This window comes from Platalea leucorodia (genome assembly GCF_965183815.1).
Source record: "Platalea leucorodia genome assembly, chromosome: 9".
NCBI classification, from domain to species: domain Eukaryota; kingdom Metazoa; phylum Chordata; class Aves; order Pelecaniformes; family Threskiornithidae; genus Platalea; species Platalea leucorodia.
In genome coordinates this window covers 28,577,453-28,597,570 of record NC_138831.1, presented here as the reverse complement: position 1 = coordinate 28,597,570, position 20,118 = coordinate 28,577,453, and the positions used below count along the sequence as shown (strand labels likewise).

At 52.4% G+C, this 20,118-nt stretch overlaps 1 protein-coding gene across 3 annotated transcripts in view; it reads left to right on the top strand.

Annotated features, from left to right (window-relative positions):
- CPEB1 (cytoplasmic polyadenylation element binding protein 1) overlaps positions 1–19,878 on the top strand; it is a gene marked incomplete at both ends in the record, with an annotated part of 41,630 nt that extends 21,752 nt beyond the window's left edge. The window contains 9 exons of one of the 3 annotated variants that reach the window (XM_082321370.1): positions 10,644–10,870; positions 12,491–12,740; positions 13,056–13,169; positions 13,271–13,375; positions 14,368–14,504; positions 15,735–15,933; positions 18,443–18,537; positions 18,790–18,870; positions 19,768–19,878. In XM_082321370.1, coding sequence (XP_082177496.1) covers positions 10,644–10,870; positions 12,491–12,740; positions 13,056–13,169; positions 13,271–13,375; positions 14,368–14,504; positions 15,735–15,933; positions 18,443–18,537; positions 18,790–18,870; positions 19,768–19,878 — 1,319 coding nt within the window. The remainder of the gene's footprint in view (positions 1–10,643; positions 10,871–12,490; positions 12,741–13,055; positions 13,170–13,270; positions 13,376–14,367; positions 14,505–15,734; positions 15,934–18,442; positions 18,538–18,789; positions 18,871–19,767) is intronic. The other 2 variants (XM_082321372.1, XM_082321371.1) reach the window with 2 other exon arrangements.
- Between the last annotated feature and the right edge of the window lie 240 nt (positions 19,879–20,118).

The following is a 20,118-nucleotide window of genomic DNA, read 5'->3' as shown; positions in this document are numbered from 1 at the left end:
GAGGATTTAGGTGAGGGAGGTCCCCCAGATCTCTGGCTGTTCTCCCTGGCTGTTTAATTTGCTGCTAGGCTAACCTGTGCTGCAGTGTGGTGCTGAGTGCCTGCTCCATAGTGTGCTCCCTTGTGCCCCTCTGCATGTCCAGGTCTCTCCCTGTTCTTTTTACCTGCTGTCTTTTAGACAAGTGGCTTCAGAAGACAGTTGCTGCCTAGGTGTGCCCAGTAGCTGCATCAACTCAAACAGCAGCATAACTCTCAACTCATGCATATTGTTGCTTGGCTGCATGAAAACCCTAGTGCTAGAGAAAGGTTTGAGGCTCATGTGATAGGGAAGAGCTCAGCATCTGGATAACTCTAGGTTATTATGTGCTACCAGAGTATCCAAGAAGGAGTCTTTCTGCTCCCTAGTGAAGGGGGAGCTTCAGGTCTGGGGAGGGGGCACTTCATGATGAGTGAGACTCGCTTCATTGCAGTTTACCTGCAGCTTCACTCAGGTTTAAGCCTGAGTCTGCCTAGAAAACTCAGTAAAATGTTCCTTCATACTGCTGATGGTATGGCTGTTTGTGCTGGAGCAAGGAGGCAAGACTATATCTTGCTTGCCTCAGACCTGCACCTGATTCAGGCAAATGGGTAACCAAAGATGTGGTGGAGATCTTGAATCCCCGTGTTCTCAGTGTCCTTTGTTGCCTTGAAATGAAGATAGGCTTTCCTGGCAGCTGTGCATTAAGCCCTGGTCCTTCCAGAGCAGCCTGCCTACTGTTCAGGGCTTAGTAGTGGAAGCATGAATGTGGTGGTGGTGCCTTGTACATGGAGGTTAATTATAGTAATGCTGTAAGGGAACAAAGCTGGGAGCTGGCTTGACTTGCATGGTCTCCTGTGTGGTGGTTGTACTTCAGGAGTACCTGAGACGGCGTTACTAAAAGCTTGCCCCATGCCATCTTAGCTCCTGTAGGGCTTTTCTACGGATGCACTTGGTGTGGATGCTTAATGGGCCCTTGTTTCTTGAGCATGTTTCAGCAAGGGCTGCTCATGGTCTGTGGGCTGATTTCTCAGCTGCTGACCAGAGCTGGCTATGCTGTGGAGTATAAAGCAGGGAGCACTTAATAGCTGCAGACTGCTTGTGTGGCAGCAGTGTTTGATCCTTAACAGAATAAAATATGTATCAAATAAGTAAAACAAGTTTCAAAACTGAGTTTGCAGTTGGTTTCCAATGGAAGTTGCTCTTAATCCACCTCCTAAAGCTTCCATTTGAGCAGCTTCTCCTAAACAGATTTATTTTTATTTGCACTGATGCTGTCAAATGGAAGATGCAAATAGATGAGTAACTGGAACATGAACCAAACCAGCATATCTGCTTGCATCCAGCTAGAACTGAAGTGGGTCAGGGCAGCTTCCAGTTTTGTGCTGGAGTGGGCTTGCAGGAGCAGGCACACACCACCCAAAACCCTCCCCTTGACTTCTGTCAGGGAAGGATGTTTTATTGCGGCCTCTGGAGCAGCCCTGAGTAGCTGTTACTGCTGCCTGCATGCTCTCTGGAGGTAATGGTGGATGAGTGTGGGTGCAAGGAGGGCACAGACTTCTAAAGCGTCTGATCCTGCTCAAAGTCATTGGAGATGCAGTAAAGAAAATGCTCTGGTGCTGGCAGATCTCCACCCTTCATAGACAAGCTGACTCGTGCTCCACTGCCTGGTGATGTTGGTGTGTACAAATACATTGGGCTTGTGGAGCTTGCCTATAAGCTTTTTGACTCAAGTTGTAGTCTAGAGCATATGCATCTCAGCTAGCTCCTGAAGTGAGCCTTAACAAGCATGTTCCCTCCTGAGGAGAGCATTGGAGCTGCTGTTCAGTGGTTCTGAGCTGCCCCAGGCAACTAGTAGCTTAGTCCCCGTCCCGTCCCCCCCCCCCCCGTTGTGATCGATACTGGAGGTGGCAGCAGGGTGTTTTAGGTGTCTGCAAGCTCTGGCCTGGGGTAAGATTATCCCCCAAATTGTGCCAGTCAAATGAGAGATGGGGCAGGTAGGTTTTCCTTCCACTGCTAGATGTCTAAGCAGCAGATGGGATGCTTGCTTGCTGGGCACAGCAGACATGAAAGGCTTTGTCTGCTGTAGCTTTATTGGTGGTAATATGGTAGCTCTCTAGAAGAGGTCCTGAACATGTTTTTGGCTTAGTGCCTTCATTACAAACTCCACAGTGCATGCAGGTCTGAGTGCTTCCACTTGGAGCTGCTTTCCCAGTGTGCTGGGGCTGCCTGTAGCAGAAGGTGGAAGTGATGCCTGCTCTGGTGGGACAGGGCCCGAGTTCAGCATCTGCTCCTGCCTTAGACTTGAATTCATCCCTGGTGCCCCGTTGTGCCTGGCACAGCTTGCTGCTCTGATAACCAGCCTGTGAAGTGTGGTGCTGCAGGCTGACCTGTCATTGCAGTGATGCTATGGGCAAGGCTGGTGAGCCAGCAGGAGAGTGTTTGGCCTGTTCGTGCAGCTGAAATCCCTTTAGCTGACTACTTGTGCAGTGACTGCATGTGGGACTGCTGTGGGCTTCCTAGGCCCTCTGCAGTGCTCTGACAGGCTGTCTTTTTAGGGTGGTAAGGTAATTCAGGTTGGAAGGGTTGTCTTGAGGTTATCTAGTCTAACCTCCTGCTCAAAGCAGGATAGGAAAGCTGCTGGAGGGTGGCAAAAAGTAGCATAGCCCAAGGGGGCTGTAGAAACTAATTCCTAGGCTGCCTCAGTGTTCCCAGAACTGAACTAACAGCCTCCCAGAGGGTATGGGCCAAGGGCAGGGGCACTGGGCAGGGCATCTCCAGTCAGTGCTGCATCTTCCACCTCAGCACCTTGTATCTGTGTCTCTGGGCTCGCTTGCCTTGTGCGTGGTCCCTTAGGTGCTGGCAAAACAGCTGAATCACAGGTGATGTCTGTGCTACTGCCAGCTCAGAGGCTGCTCTCAGGCACAGCAGCAGCTGCCATCTGTTTGAGATGGCTACAGAGAAATACCCAGCTTCCTTCCTTGTGCCCCTCTGGCTCGTTTTCTCTCTAAGAGTGTGGAGGGAGTGTGAAGCAAAACCCTAAGGCTGTCATTCTGCACCTGAGGTGTGCAGACCTCTGGAAGGTAACTGGGAACCTGCAGGCATCACTGGTGGTGCTGGGTGTGCCAATCTAGTGATGAAATATCTGGCTTTGTGTCAGCCAAATGCCTTAGCAAGGCTTCTGTGCCATTTCTCAAATAAGACTGCGTTTGGGACTAAAGCCTGTCTTTTTTAGTTCTTTTACTGCAGCCTGCTGCCTTGCCCAAAGAGGTATGGCCAACAGCCTGCTCCCCCTTTAAAGAACATACCTTCTCCTAAGGTGGTATCCTGATGGACTTGACACCCCACAAACTGTGATGCAGCTGAGTGGTGAAAATGAGTCAGTCTCATCCTCATTAGCACGTAAAGTAACACATGCTGCAGAGTTTGCACCCTGGATGTTGCAGCAGATAATTGAGAGGAGTTTGGTACTTAAATATAGAAATGTTTGTTCTTGAGGCTTGTGAAGCTGAAGCTTGTGCAGAATTTGACCAGAATATGTTGGCTTTTAAAGCTCTGTGGGACTGATACGTGTTAAAACCTGCTGTATTTCAATGTTCTGATCTTTTTAAAGATGAATGCAGTTGTGGCAGTCTTAGTGAATCCAATTACCTGTGCACTTCTAATCCTGAATTGTGTTTTAGCTGTCTTTACTGATTTTATATTTACCTTAAGCATCTGTTTTCCCTTCTCAGAAACACAGTAGTAAATTCCCTGCCTCAAGAAGCAGCGAGGATTGTTGTCAGCCTGGTCCCACTCTCTCAGTGCAGGAGGAGGACCTGTGCTCTCAAATGTTAATGCAATAAGCTTCTCTGTGTTCCTAGTTCTGCTGCTGTTTCCATTTTTCAGGGCATGCTGGGGAAGTGACTTACCATGTTGGTGCCAGAACCAAGAATAGACCTCAGGTGTCCTGACTCTAATTCTGTGGTTCAGCTGTGGGATCATGCTGCCTTTTTTATTTCCCTGCCCCCTTCTTAGCAAACCAGAAATAGCTGCCTGAATATCCTCAGTTCTTCTTTGCCCCAAATGAAGAATCCGTCAGGGCAGAGGTTCCTCTTTTGTTCTTCAGAAACAAAAAGGGCTGTGCAATAGTTGCTGTTTAGATGGTGGTTACTGCTGGTTTGATCACATCTGCAGTTCTGGGAGCTGCTTTTCTTGAAAGTTGGCAGTTGGCTCAGGATGATTGAGACTTCTGTTGTGATGTACAGCTCCAGAGAGGGTGTGTGCATCTGACTTCAGGTGGCTTTTCTCATAACTGCAGTGACTTCTTTCTCCCTTGGAGTAATGAGATTATAATCAAATTGGGAGGATTTGAACTGGACAAGACCTCTGGAGGTATCCAATGTGCTGCTCAGATGAGCTCTGAGGGCCGAAGGATGGAGATCCCCTCCACCTCTCTGGGCCCTGTTGCATGGCTGCTCCACTTAAGAGGAAGAAATTTTTGTGCTGCTGCTTTCTGCAGCTTTTGCCTGTTTTTGTGCACCTGTAAGAGCCTGGCTGTTCCTTGTAGCTCCAATTATTAAGGCATGAATAGAGGGGGGGATTCCAATGCCTGCCTTTCCTGTGCCAAGCAAAGCCTGTTCCCGTACCATGTGCTGCAGCACCACATCTGTCATCGCAGCTTCTGCTGGGCTTGGTTCATTTGGTATCCCCTGTGCTCCCTGTGTTGTGGCTGCAGGTGTGCTGGCTCCTCACAAGCAGTGCAAGGTCCTATGGCTGCAGGTGTGAAGTGCTAAAACTTCACTTAAGACTAGTCTGGAGTATTGATCTCCCCTTTTCCTGTGGTGAGCGGGTCATGTTTTAAGCAGCTCGGCGCTTGTGTGTGATGGAGGGGGAAAACTCACTCTGGCAGCCTGTCTGGCTGTGTTGCTGCCATAACTACAGAGACATTAACTGTAGCTGTAGGAGGTGGTTAAGGTGCCGGTTTGCCTTTCAGACATGCAAATGTTTCTCTTGCCATGAAGTTGCTTAGTGTCTGTAGGAGGTGCTGCTTTTTGGCTGACTAAAACATTCAGCCTGCTCCCACCCCACCAGCGTAGAGTCTGGCTGGGTGGTAAAAACTGCAGACAAGCTGTTTTTCTGGAACTGCAGCAGGCTATTGTTTGGGACATCAGCCTTTTTTTCTTTACAAGCTTATTTGACAAATGACAAAAACTGCACTGTGTTCAGTCTTCAGAGCCTCCCTCATGCTGCTTCCCTCCTCCGCCACCCTGCCCCAAATGTGCATATGGCTCCGCAGCCTCTGGGCATGGCAGGTGTCTCCAAGTGGAAGCAGAAGTGCTGTGGCACTGAAACCCATCTCTTCTGCCCTGCTTCTCTTGGTAAGAGCTTTCCTATTGATCTCTCTTTCCCCTGCCTCTGCAAGGAGATCAGGGCAGAAGGGTGGACTTTCAGTGTAAGTAGTAGTTGGTGGATGAAGGGGAGCTCTTGACAGTCTGCCATCCTTCCTGTGCTGAGTAATCTCCCAGCAGACAAACTTCGAGCATCTCCTCTCAGGAGACTGAAATGTCCCTCTGCCTAACCTTGATGATGGTGCCAGCCAGCAAAAGTCATGTTCTGAAGGGCTTTGCATCGCAGACCTGCTCAGACAAGTCCTGGTCCCTTCTAAGTAGCCTTTCTCCAGCCCTGCAGTGAGCTTTCAAAGGCTGAAATATGTATTCAGAGCATGACTTCAAAAAGTGCATGCATGTGCTCATCTAGCACTTGGTGCCACTGCCAAATGCAGTGCTGAACTGTCTGTGCATTAAGCATGCAGGTGCCAGATGTTGCTTGTAATGTAAGAATCTGAGACCTGGCCTGCTGCTCAGCTCAACAGGAGTTTCTTGTGTGTGTGCATGCAGTTATGTGTGCCTTCCAGGCTTGTGAAGAGGCTGAGTGATGTGTGTTGCCCTATGGCAAATGCTCTATGGGGAGTTTCCACTGATATTCCTACAGTGTGGGGAAAGGTCTTGAGCAGAAGGACCTGGACAGCTGTAAAGTGAGATGGTTTTTGCTCTGGGCAAGACTCTGTTTCCAGATAACTTGACTAAAACTGATGCACCAAGGAGTAAAGAGCATAAGCAGTGCTCTGCTAATGTGCTGTTGGTTTATTCTGCTGGGTGGTCTCCCGCAGACCCAAGCTAAAGCAGAAGTACTTGTTCAGAGGACGGTTTAATGGTGGCAGAGCTTTTTGTCAACTCCAGCTGTCAGGAATAAATTCAGTGGATGTTCTGTGTAGTGCTCTTATCTTAAGGTCTTATTCAAGGCATTAAAGCATCATTTGTCATCAGCATAGTGGTAAGGTGGTTTATTTACCCAGAGCCCTTCCCTGAGCTGCCAGCATTGGTAAGTCTGGCTCCTTAGGGCTCATGTCTACATCCATCTCTTATAAAATGGGCTTGGTCAAAGCTACCAGGAAGGTCTAATTCTTAATGGCTGTAAATTATAGTATGTGGGGAAGAAAGCTGTATGCTTCAAGGTCCTGGGCAGGTGCTGAAAATCTTAAATTGTGAGTCTAACTGGCACATGAAAGAACAAAAGCTGTTCTGAGGCTGGTTGGGTTGGGTGTTGGGCATCTTGCTGTTGGGGTGCCTTTCCCAAGGTGTGTGCTGTGAATTTCAGCTTGTGCTGATGATCTGCTTGAGATTGGGTAAATTAATGTTAAAAGTAGTAGCTCAGTAGGTAGTAACTGGATTTAAAAGATGATTTGGGGTCTACAGGACAGAGTTGGCCTGAAGAGTTGAAGCTATTCACCCTTTGAAACCACTGCTGTGGGCTCAGTGTGTAGCTGTGTACTTCTGCTGTGAAGTGTCTGGCTTGGGTGTGATGGGTCTGGGATGCTTGCGCATGCTCCCCTTGGTGTCTTTAAGGGCCCCAGGATGATGCAGGAGTTAAGAGGACATATTGCAGCAACATTGTCTTGATAGCACTTGCTAGGGAAAGCTCATCTGAGGAGGAGGAGTGGTTTGTAAAATGCTTGTTCTCTAGAGAGTGACCTGAGCGCCCGTGAACTGGAAGAGTGCCACGCTGGTATCAAGACTGCTCCACAGAGCTCTTAAATCTGTCAGCGTTTGGCTGACATGCTCAAAGATGGAGCATGCTGGCTCTGAATCCAGTCATTAAAGCTGCAGCAGTGAGTCAAAAGTCAGAGCTGAGTTTCTATTAAAAGCTACCTCTTTTTGCTGTCCCCTGCAAAGGAGCGTTGGCATGTGCCTCTCTTGCAGCTCTGAGCAGAGGCATGAAAAGTTCCAGAAGCTCTCTGCAAACTGCCACACTCTAGACAGCATGGCTGCTGTGTATGAGTGGATGAATGGGAATCACACTGATGTTTCAGTTTCCCCCATAGATGTGAAAAATACGTAATTGTTTGCACTTAGGGTTTTTTTCCTTAGTCTGAGTAGTTACCTGATGTTTGCTGCTTCACTTCAGGATGTTCAGGGATGCTCTTGACACCAGAAATTGCTGATGTATTTTGCATGTGCATTGGAAATGTTGTTTTCTCTTCTGCAAGCTGTCTGCTTGGGAGGGGAGAAAAGGCCAACTTCCTGGAAGACCTGTTTTACTGAGTGGCCCCAATGACTTGAGGGCTTTTTTTTTAGGTGGGCAGGTTCTTGTGCCCCATCCCTTAGGAGGGGTTTGGTGGGTTAGAGTATGATGCCTTCAGGTTGGGGGACTGAGAAATAAGATCTGGTCTCTTATGCTGATGTTTCCTAGGCTACATGCAAAGGCTGGTTTCAGAGGACACAACCTGATTGCTAAGCAAGCCGCTTAAAGGAGGAAATGCTTAGTATGGCTCACAGCTTTTCTTCCTGATGTCCCTGTGTGTGGCTGTAGGTACCAAGTGAAGCTGAGTCAGACCCACTGGGGTGATGTGCGGTCTCCCATGAGCTCAGTGTAGCCTGCAGAGTATGTAACCAAGTGCTGCCTGTGTAGATCTGTTAAAGCTTCTGGAGTGGATGAAATCCATCTGCGTCAACAGCAGGATGTCATTGCTTCCAGGACATGTGGTTAGGAGTGGGTCAGTTGTAGCTGGCAGGATTTTGATTGGTGATAGGTGTTGAAACTCAGATGCCCAGACAATAGATCCCTTTAAAGGCCAGTGATCCTGCTACTTGAATGCACTCATACTGGCCTTACTGGTTTTCTAGCTGTGGTGAGAGCTAAGCAATCCTGGGAACAAATGTGTAAGCAGTGGCTGTAGTAAGCCAGAGTGGTGGCAGAGATCAGGGTGAAATAAATGGGGCTGAGCAGTTGCTCCCTGTAGTGCCTTTGGGAGCTCCTGATGAGCCACTGAACCCTTGCTGATGCCTCACAAATGGAGTTCTGGTCCCACATCTCTGATAACCAGGAGATGAGGTGCAGGACAGCATTGTCTGGTAGCAATCTGCATGGCATTTGCTGCTTCAGGTCTCTTGGAACACTGCGCACACAGGGTAAGCACAGGGCCGCTCACTGCCCAGTGTTACAAAGCCACTGTGCTTGATGGCTGAGGAGGGCATCGGTGCTGGAGTGTTTGTTGGCAGTGAGGCTTGGGCCATGGGATCAGCTGCTTTGCTTTGACTCTTGTACTGTTTAGTGACTAATCAGATTTTTGAGCCTGTTTAACAAATTCAGCTGTCTCCCTTGAACAATACACTGGCTGTATTTTTAAACACATCACGTGGCTTCAGAGAAGTCGGCAAACCAGCGTAGTGCGGCTTGCCTGGGCTGGGAGATGCTCTGCCCTGCTCTGTGCTGTGACTAGAAGGGAGCAGTCTCCTCCCCAGCTTGAGCCATCTGCAGCAGCTTTCCCTCACGACCCACCGCAGCTAGCAGGGCTGCTGCTACTCCAGCTCTGCCCAGGGTAAGTACTGCTGGGCCAGCAAGGTTTTTCTGTGGCTGTGGGGTTGGGTGTAAGCATAGGTGCTGCTGCCAGGAAGGGCCAAGCAGATATTCAAAGGGCAGGAGGTCCCTTTCTAAGTGCAGTCAGAGATGAGTTTGTAGTCCTGTGCCGCAGCCAAAATAAGTCTGCTCCTCTGTTGGGGAAACTAGCAGGGATACAGCTCTGCAAATTTGGGAAGATGCTGTGACTGTTGCTGACAGCTCCTGCAGACCAGCTCTGCCTTGGGATGAGGTAGATGCTTCAAGTAAAGGACCCCCTGTCTGGGGTTTCTGTTGGTGTTTTGAGGTTTCTCACTGTGGTGTGAGGCTAGAGATACCAGCTCCTGCTAGGTATGTCACTGGGTAATGCAGCTTGGGACAGGTATATCCCAGCATCTTGCTTTGGGCATGCTCAGCAGCTTTCTCTGGCACTGAGTTGGTACTAATGTCAGACCGTAGTGCACTTGAGCATGATAGTGTTTTTTATTCACCTGGTTTGGGCAGCGTTTTGCATTATTAATCCTCTTTTGCATGAGAGCTACAGAAAATCTGGGTTGAAAACTGTGGTCCTAGCTGGTTGAGATCAGGTAGGGCTGGAGGATAACAACTGGATCCCAAACTTGCTTTGCTGAAAACTGAAAGCTTCAGGGCAAGCTGCCTTGTTTTGCAGCCTCTGAATAATTAAAACCATTCCTGAATGCTTTGCTCTTTTCATTTGGTTTGGGGACACATTCAGCTTGCTGAGACTTGCTCCTCTTGAATAGAGCTGGCTGGTGGTGTGCCCCTGTGGGATCTCCTGTGGCTGAGCCTGCCCTGCATTCCCTCTCCTTCTGGGTGGCAGCTGGCCCCACACCACTGACCCACAGAGCAGGATGGGACTTTCATGACCCCTTGGTGGCCTGGTGCTCTGCTCAAGGGGGTGGCTCTGTTTGTAGGGAGGAATTTGCTTGCCTCCTCTCAGTGGGAGGAAAACCTGCTGCTGTGTGAGGGAAGCAGTCTGGCGTGTACTTGTCTGTTGGCTCTGAGGCAAAGGCCTGACCAGACAGGCTTCTTGTGAATGCGTACCGGGGTCGGTGCTCACTGCTGACTGTGAAGTGTCTCCTTTGTCAGCAGGCCAGACGCATGTCACTGACTGCCAGTAGCCAGCTCCTGTTGGGGCTGATATGTGGGGCATCCCACCTCCAAGCCTGCAAGTGCCTGCTAATGGGTCAGGCCTTGCTCTTCTCAGCCTGGCTGTCAGCATGTGCAGCAAACACTGACTATGGGCCTGGTCTGTGCCCCCTCATTGCTAAAACTGCATGGGTGGCTGCTCCCCTGGGTCCCAGCTTGCTCCAGCACAAGCAGCAAGAAATGCCAGCATAGTGGCATGGACTGGGCAGAGGGGCCTGTCTGGAGCCCTTGTATCAGGTCCGTAACTGGGACATGGAGTGTCCAATTCTGCTCCCAGGTGAAGTGGGATCTCCTGGCTGATCTCAGCCTTGGGAGAGTAACCCACCCTCATGTTTTGTCAGCCACACCAGGCTGCTGTTGTTGCCTCCAGCTGTGCAGTACAGTGCTACAACTAATGGCAAAGAGCATGTAGCCTTTCCAGAGCTGTGCAGAGGGTTGGTACCTGCCAGATGTGCCACCTCCAGGACAAGCTGTTCGTGGGCTGATGGGAGCCCAGTACTGTTCTGGGCCTCTGCCACAAGAGCCAGGAGGGAAGGAGGTGTGTCATGCTGCAGCACTGATGGGCTCTTTCTCTGTTGCAGTTCTCAGCATGCTGAGTAACCCTCTTGGGAACGTCCTGGGGAAGTCCCCACTGGGTTTCCTGCCTCTAGACCCCATTGGTTCGGACCTGTCAGAAAAGTTTTCCACATCGACGCTGAGGAACTCCCGCCTGGACTCCCGCTCCCTCCTGGACTCCCGCTCCAGCAGCCCCTCGGACTCAGACACCAGTGGGTTCAGCTCTGGCTCTGACCACCTCTCAGACTTGATTGTAAGTTTGGGTGTTGCACCCACTCTGTGGTTCCTGGTGTCTTGCTGCATTTCTGAGGAGCATGGGAGAGCTGTGGGGGACTGCAAGCTGCAGCCCTGCCTGCTCAGGAAGGGAAGGGAGTGCTGGAGGGAGCCGTCATGCCCACGTTGACACAGCAAAGTTCTCCTGCAGCCCAGGGTTTGGAAGAAGGGTTGCTCATGCAGTCCTTCAACAGACTAGCAGTATCCTTATTTTTTTTTCCAAATAATATTTTGGCTTTTTGGCTTTGTGCTTGCAGCCCTAATGGATTAAAGTAGCTCCCAGAGATGTCTGAGTGCTTGAGCTGGTGTGTGGCAGGAGGATGCCTGTGCCCTGATCCCAACAGGGAGGTGGTTGATCAGCACAGCTGCCTCCAGGCTCCAGCTTGGGCTTCTCAGGAGCTCCTATCCCTGCCTTTCACTGCCCTTCCTGTTTGCTGACTGCACTTCTCCATCTCAAGGCTGTTTCTTCTAGAGCAAACTGGGTCTAGCCTACTCCCATTCCCTAAAGCATAGCTAAATTTGGAAGCTGGCAAGTGTCTGTCTTGCTGACCCAGTCTGCTGCTGGGTCTGCGTTGCAGTGTGAGCAGCAGCTGTGGGTGCCAGCAGGACAGCATGATTGTGGCCAGCTCTGTGGGTGCTGCTGCATGGCTGCTCCTCAGGACCTGAGGCTAAAGCCAGGGCTGAGCTGCTCCTGGCTCTGCTGTGGTGCAGCTGTGGCCTTGACCTGCATGTTGGGGTGGGTGTGAAGGACACAGTTGCCTTGATGCGGAGTTGATTCTCTTATGATCCAACCTGGAGAATCAGGATCTTAAGCAGGGGTGCTGAAAGTGGCTGCAGCACCCTGGGCTCTGATGATGGCAGGTGGTGCAAGGTGGCAGGGCTTTGTGCTGGCCTTGTTCCTGAAGGTCAGGTCTTCCCCAGCACGGCGTGGGCGGCTGTGCTGCAGCAGTGCACAGTTAGATCCGCAGAGTGGCTGGCACTCTAAGCTGCACAATGTCTCACATCCCTGCTGTTTTATTAATCCATGCTTTTGTTCCTTCCACCCTGGGAGAGGCACATCAAACCTGCAAGCAGTTGGGTCTGCAGCCAGCTGAGCCCACACCCTGGTCAGGCAGGCCTGGGAGCTGGTCTGTGGAGGGTGACAGCCAGCTGGCTGCCTATGGAGCTTGTGGGTAATGCCAGCAAGCTCTGCCTGCAGGCAGGGCTCAAAGCAAAACATGAGGCTCTTCCTGGGGTGGTTGGTGCTCCCTGGGGGTGGCAGCTGTCCTTGAGGCTGTGCAGGCAGGGGGTAGCTGTTTGGCTTTGTGGTCTGCAAGGTGCCTTCTACTTAACAATCCCCACTGCTGATAATTTGGCATAGGTTCAGTGGGAAATGGCTGCAGGGGCAGGCCTTTCCCAGGGAAACTGTGGTCCCATCAGACTGCTTGGACACGTGAGGTGGCTGCTTTCCTGCCTCTGCTGGAGCTCAGAGGGCCTTGGGAGAGATCACTGAGAGACCCTTCTGCCGTGGGTGAGGGCAGGGCCCCAGTGTGTTGCATGGCCTTCAGTATTATGTGCTCCTACTCAGAAGCTGGGTTTTAATGTGGACTTTCTCTTGCAGTCAAGCCTTCGCATATCTCCGCCTCTGCCCTTCCTGCCCCTCAGTGGGGTGTCAAGAGATCCCCTAAAGATGGGAGTGGGGTCCCGGCTGGATCAAGATCAAGCTGCCCTGGCTGCAGTAACTTCCTCGCCAGCCAGTGCATCAAAAAGATGGCCTGGAGCATCTGCGTGGCCTTCCTGGGATCTCTTGGACTCTCCAGAAGACCCCTTCAGTATCGAAAGAGAAGCCAGGCTTCATAGGCAAGCGGCAGGTAAGTTGGATGGTGGTTCTCAGCAGGCTTCAGTGGATGGTAGTGGTCCTGTGCTTCTGGGAGGGCACATAGGTGGCCTCTGTGCAGATAATGTGGCTGGACATGAGTTTGCAGCAGATCAGACGTTTCTCCATGCACAGGCCTGCTGTGGGTCTACCTGCTGGCAGAAAAACAGGCAGGCTGTCTGGGCAGCTGCCTGTTGCTGCTGCAGCTCTGCTGAACCTATAGTTGTGGAATATGGAGATTTGCTTGGAGACCTATGGGAGAGTGGGAAGTAAATGGTCCTGTACTGAGTGGTGTTTGTGCTTGCCCAAGCTGTGAATGAAGCAACCTGCACCTGGAGCGGGCAGCTGCCTCCCCGAAACTACAAGAACCCTGTCTACTCCTGCAAAGTGTTCCTGGGAGGAGTCCCGTGGGACATTACGGAAGGTGAGTGGCCCCTGGCCCTGCACTGAGGCCTTGGGTTCTGACATCAGGAGAATAGGATGGAGCTTTTTTGGGGATGCTGACTTCTCTCCTTCTGTCTGTAGCTGGACTGATCAACACCTTCCGTGTTTTTGGCTCACTGAGTGTGGAGTGGCCTGGTAAGGATGGCAAACACCCACGCTGCCCTCCCAAAGGTAATATGCCTAAAGGTAATAGCGACACGGTAGGGTTACTTTTTTCCCATGCTATGTTACAGCACGGATGCTGGGATGGTACGGCTGCATGCTGGTGACTGGATGGTACAGAGCACACTAGGGTAAATGTCCTGCTCTCACTTGGGTCAGCACCAGGGTTGCAGAGCACTGTCACCTCGAACCTGGCATCCCCACCTGTCCCTAGCAGGGCTGGGCAGAAGTGTGGGGTGGGAGGATACCCTCTCTGGTGCTTCTGGAGACCTCCCTGGGGCTGTCTTGGTCCGGGCGATAGCCACTAGTCCCCACTGCCAGCACAAGCACCCAAGCATGTGCACCTTTGGCATAAAGCACATGCAGCAAATCTAAATGTGTGTCTGCAGCAACCTGGCAGGCTGTGGGGACTGGTGAGCTGAGCAGTGCCTGGGGAATCATCCTATCTGAAGTATGTCTTGTGTAAGCAGTAATGAGTTACGGGGTAAGGAGTGACTGTTTGTAGGCTCGGTGGTGCCTGATGGCCTCGTTCAGTCACGAGAGCAATGTGAGGTACAGAGTGCTGGCACTGATGGAAGTGATTTTTAAAGCCCTGAACTTGTTTCTGGGCCAAGACATCCTAAATGTGAAGCAAAGTCTGTTTTCCTGCAGGCCACACCGTGGCCCGGCTGGTGGTGCCCACTTCTCATGTCTAGATGTGGCTTTGTGCATGGGGGATGTTGGCTGACATGTCACTGGACATGGGCAACCTGCCCCCTTGTGCTGTGATGAGTTTGGGCTCTTTCCCACCTTGGCCAGGCTCTGTTCATCATGGGTGGATCTCATATGTAGAGTCTGCTGGGGCAGGTGCTGCAAATCACTGCCCTCCCCTAGAAGGGGTCAAGGACAGCAAGGGAGATGCTGTGCAGGTACTTTGGGTGGCATCCGAGAGTGATTTTGAGTGTTTGCAAACTGGGATGATTTGTTTCTCCTCCACTACAGTTCTAACAACTGTTTCTTTCTCTTCACCTCTAAAGGATACGTCTACCTGGTGTTTGAGTCAGAGAAATCTGTGCGTGCTCTGCTCCAGGCATGCTCCCAGGACCTGCTGAGCCCTGATGGGCTCAGTGAATACTACTTCAAGATGTCCAGCCGCAGGATGCGCTGCAAAGAGGTGAGCAGAGCCATGAGAGTAGCCCTGCAGATGACAGCAGGTGATGCTGCTGAGATCCTTGGAGACAAGGGGGTGCACAGTGTTATTCTGCTCCAGGAAAGCAGGGCTGAAGCAGAGCAACAGAAGTCAAACTGGCTCTTGGCCATCTTTGATGTGTTCCTGTGGTAGGGCTGGACACAAGCAAGGAGGGAAGTGTCAGATCAGTGTTTGTGTCCTTCACAACAGCTTGTCAGGAATTGTGACATGGAGTTCCTTGATCTGTGGGAGGCCCTGACTTCATGAAGCTGAGCAGCTTTGGTTACCTGGAAAGGAGCACAGGAACAGGGATTTTACTGCTTCATGCTTTGTTCAGCATACCTTTGCTTGCAGAGACAGACTTTGATCCCTTTGGTGCTTTATTAGACTTCGCCTGCTTGCAGAACGAATGGCTTTCATGCTCACCACAGGCAGATATTTTGGATCCACAGCTGTAACTGCAGCTGCTCCACAGTGCAGCCTTGGCTGGCTAACCTGTGCTCTGGAGGTGGAGGTGCTGAGGCTGCCAGAGGCTCAGGTTGGCCTTCCAGTAAAGGGGGACCTCAGCTATAGATCAGGTACAGCAGCATGAGTTTGGAGTTGAAGAATTGAGATTCAGCTCTTATCTAGACAGGCACAAACTAATTGCACTCCAGACAGCTTTCCTGGTGTCTGGCTACTGGCAGCATTTTCATGCTTGGTGATTTAGCTCTGGCAGAAGTTTCTTCTCTTTGGAGCCCTATATCAGCTGTCTAGCAGATGGAAGCTCCTGTTGAAATTGGTGGTGGGTGGGTTATTTCATTGGTCTCCTCCAACAGGCTTCTGTGCAGGGAGGCATCTGACTGGGCTGTAAACATAGGTGCAGGCAGTAGGTAAAATCCACTTGTGCATGGATTGTTTCCTGGCTGCCAGCCCTGATGGAGAAGTGTTTTGGATTCCAGTTTGGCTGGAAGCAGAGCAGTGTGGCAGTTGTTTTTGTTCCCTTGAACAGGCCTTGTGGGCTCTCTTGAGGTGCCTGGAGCAAGGCTGGACCTCCAGAGCTGTAGTGCCCTGAATGTTGACCCTGAGCAGCAATAATAAAGGGGCATTTGTGAGTTGGGGGTGAAGTCTGAGGGTCTGGAATGGCTCCTGCTGTTAGCCGAGGGCACTGTAGAGCAGCACAGCCTGTGGCTTTGCGGGCCCTTGGCCAACCGACCTGCTTGTGTGTGGTTTCAGGTGCAGGTGATCCCGTGGGTGCTGGCAGACAGCAACTTTGTGCGCAGCCCGTCACAGCGGCTCGATCCCAGCAAGACGGTGTTTGTGGGGGCTCTGCACGGGATGCTGAATGCGGAGGCCCTGGCAGCTGTCATGTATGACCTGTTTGGAGGGGTGGTCTATGCTGGCATTGACACGGACAAGCACAAGTATCCTATTGGTAAGTGGTGATCCTGCCAGGATCAGTAGTCACCCACAGCATGCTCTGAGGAGGCTGCAGGAGTGCCCCTTGCTTGGTCCCTCAATGGGGAAGACTGCCCAGGGCACCTTGGGGAGGGCTGGCAGAGCCGATGTGCCTGCAAACTGGAAGGTCCTAGATCGTTCCAGAGCAGCTTGAGATTTGTAATATCTCTTTAGGTGTTGCTGAAGGGTTTTCTGCCCTTGTTCAGTGCTGTTAATGGTCATTAGCTACTGCTGTAGCTGCCCTCCCATCTGCAGAGCAGAGGTGGCTGTGAGTCTTACCCTGGCTCCTGCTGCCTGTCAGGGCAAACTCAGACCCACTGGCTGCTGGCCCTTCCTGCTGGGGAGGTGCCAGCTGTTGGGCAGCAGGAACAGGGCAGGGCTGTGAGCAGCTCGGTTGAACCAGCACTTGTGGGCAGCATCCTGTCCCTGCTGCCCTGTTTGCATCCCCTTCAGGGTGCTGTTGCTTTGGGCTTCCAAAGCAGCCGGTAGCACAAGTGGAGAGGCTTCCCCAAGTCTCCTGACTGGGTCTGCTGGGGGATGGCATGTCCACCTCAGCTCAGGGCATCAACCTTCCTAGGGTCAGAGGTGCTGGGGATGAGTGTGACTCTTGGACAGCACTCTCCTCCTGATGGGGCTGAAACCACAAACTGCTGCAGGCATCAAGGCTGCCGCCTCAGCTCAAGAGGAGAGCTGCTGCCCCAAACCATGACCTCTGCAGCCCCTATAGTAACCCAGAGAGCAGCCCTGTCCCTGTGCCCTGCTGAGACAGCCTCCCAAAGGGGAATGGAGCACTTGCCACTCATGTTGCAGGAGCTGAAACATTTCACAACAGTGTCCTGTGTACCTCCCTGGTGGCCTCATGAGGTGGGGGACAGCACTGAGGTTACTGGTCTGTGTGGAAAAACCCTACGGCTTTAGCCTGAGGTCCAGCTTTCCAGGCTCAGGATGCACCAAGTCGCTAATCTCCTGCATGTGGCTAGACAGGAGCAATGTCAGAATTTGGTAGTGCAGAGCTGTCTGCTCCTTGTCACTGTCCTTGGACAGCTTTCAGGCTTTTCTGGTCAAGGCTTGGTGCCCAAGGCCTGAGTTTAGGACCATGGTGCTGCAGTGCTTTACTAATGAAGTGGCTTTGTGGGGACAGTCCCAAGGGGTTGAGAATGAGTATGAGACTTTAAGCAAATTCTTAGTTCCTGTATGACCATGGATGGTCTTGCACACCAAGCTGCCCTGTGAGGCACTGTGAAGTCCTAGAGCATGACCTTAAAACCTCCTGTGGCTTCATGCAGAGCCCAGGTTGCTCCCTTAAGTAGGTGAGATCTCTGCCTCCCAGCAGCAGACTGGCACTTGCACCCTTGAAGCATCTTACGAGTTACAGCAATGTGAACTCAATTTCGGTAACTGAACTGTACCCTAATTTTGTGTTGATTGAAGAATCTCCTGTGCTGAGATGCTGCCCCAGGCTTGCTTGACTGCTGCCCCTGGCTTGGCAAAAGCCTCCTCGAGGGCAGACCACTGTGTGTAACCTGCCATGTGCTGAATCATCTCAGGTAGATGGTGATTGTGGTGGAGGCATGTACTGTGAGAAATCTGTGTCTGATTGTAGTTATGAGGAGCTGGCTTTGGGACCAGCTGATCCACATCAACATAGAAGGCCAGATGGCTTTCAGGGGTCCCACTAGGAGATGGAATTGACCCTCTTAGAAGAGGAAGGATCCCCCTGAGCACAGCTGCAATCCTCGTACACATGCAACCCCCAAACCAGATCCAGGCCCTCCAGCCTGTGTGATGCTACAGGAGAGGAATAGATGGGTTCTGCGTAATGCTTTGCACTGTGGCTGTCAGTGGTGAGCTGAGCTTTAGCAATCTGCTGGCATGCAGGATTGTCTTGCAACTGCTGAAGCTCCCCTTACACTGAGAAAAGAAACTTGTAGGTAAGTGCAGATACGTTTTCCTGGAGCTTAACAAAACTTGGCTGGAGACAAGTGGTGCAGGAATGCTGCTGACTGGCAATGAAGCTGCAAAATGCAAGGCTCCAGGATGAGTGGGAGGCTTGAAATAAAAGCTGCTGAGCTGTGTCGGCACCGGCTTATTTCAGGTGCAGGCATGGAGCCTGCTGCTGCGCTGCCCTCAGCAGTGGCCCGACAGCCTCCCTCTGTCTGCCTGGCTGCTGCCGGTTCTCCTGGGAGTGCTGCGGTTCTCCTGGGAGTGCTGCTGCTCGTAAGCTCACATCTTAACCAGCCTGGAGGTGTCCATAGAAAAGCCTTTCTGCTCCCAGCTGCCTGCTGTGCTTTTGTTACTGCCTGGGGAAGGAGGCAGGCAGAGCCGCAAGGCCTTGGATATGGTCTCCCTGCAAAAGCTGCTTCTCTGCCAGTGGCGGAACTGCGCTGGGGAAAGGGGCGGTGCTGGCAGCAGCTCCCTCTTGACCTCCACCAGTTCCTGCCATAGGTGCTGGGTCAGTCTAACCCTTGTGGTCTGGCTTGTTCCAGGGTCTGGCCGTGTCACCTTTAACAACCAGCGCAGCTATCTGAAGGCAGTGACTGCTGCGTTTGTGGAAATCAAAACTACCAAGTTTACTAAAAAGGTGAGTGGAGCTGATGGGGGTTGAATCTGTGCATGATGGGTGGTACTGCTGAGAGCACTGTGATCTGCATAGCCTGCCCTGCATCCCTGTGGAAGCAGAGGGAGGTGGTGAACTATGGCTCTGCCTGCTATGAGAGGTGGTGGTGATGGATTTGGGGTACGCAGGGCAGTGGGTTGGTGCTACCGGGGCTGCCCAGGGAGCGGGCAGTCACCCCCAGCACTGCCCCATATCCACTGCCTGGTTCTCCTGCAGGTTCAGATCGACCCGTACCTGGAGGACTCCATGTGCCAAGTCTGCAGTGCCCAGCCTGGTCCTTTCTTCTGCAGAGACCAGGTAAGGGTCTCCCCACCAGCTGTGCTCAGCTCCTGGCTGTTGCACTTGGGGGGATTCCTTAAGGGGGAGCAGGCTCCGCTGCCCACAGCAGCGTTTGCTTTGGTGTCTGATGCCTGTTGTCCCTTGCCAAGTGGGGAGGATGGAGTGTTCACACAAGAGCCCCAGGTGGGCCCTTGTTTTAGAGGAGGTGCAGCCCTCCTGGGGGACTGCCCCAGTGCTTGCTGGCAGGCAAAGGCAGCTTTCCACCCTGCCTCGAGCCAGCGATGCCACGGCTCCGTTGGTGCTGTGCTGGAGCACCAGGGCCTGCCGTGGGCAGCCGTGTGCAGCAGGCTGACCCCAAGGGGAGGCTGCTGCTCTGAGCCGTGACAAGCTGGAAGTTGGAGTGCTGTCGCCCTGGAGTTGGCCCTGGGGCTGCCTGAAACAGCAGGGACTCTGGGTGACCTCTGCTTGCTGCAGGCTAAAAGGAGCTCGGCCAGGGTCCGGCGGCTTCCTGTGGAGTCCAGATGGGAGATGAGCTGCAGCACACTCTGCTGTGCTGAGAGAGATGGCAGGGGGAGTGCAGTGAGCGCTGGCAGAGCTGGGCTGCTGCCCTGTCCCTGCCCAGGTGTTGGGCAGAGGTGCTGCAGCTGCTGCCTGCAGGTGCCCCCGGGTGGCTGCTGCTGGCTGGTGCCCAGATCCTAATCTTAACCTATGTAAAAGGGGCCACGCTGGAAGCTCAGCACAACACCCCCTCCAGCAGCATTGCTGGAATTCCCTCCATCTGCCTCAGTGGTAGCGTGGGCTTGTGGGCTGCAAAACCATGGAGGGGGTGGATCCTGCTTCCCTGGCAGGCCAGTGTCCATTTGCCTTGCCTTGAAACCCCTACCCCATGGTGTTGCCCCTCTGCTCTCCCTGCAGATCTGCTTCAAGTACTTCTGTCGCTCCTGCTGGCACTGGCAGCACTCCATGGAGGTCCTGCGTCACCACCGCCCGCTGATGCGCAACCAGAAGAACAGAGACTCCAGCTAAAGAGGCTGCGGAGGCTGGGGGGCTGCTGCAGGCGCAGGAGAAAGTCCTTTTGTTAACCTGCCAAGTGGAGAGCGCACGAGTGTGCCTGCTGGTGCCAGACCCAGGCTGGGAACGCGCTTCCTGAGGACTAATGGGGAAAAAAAAAATCTTACATTCACGTTTGCACTTGCTGGTCTTTTTGTTTCTGCACTAATGCACAGTGAATTTTGTCGGGTTTTGTTTGGGGGGTTTTTGAGGGGG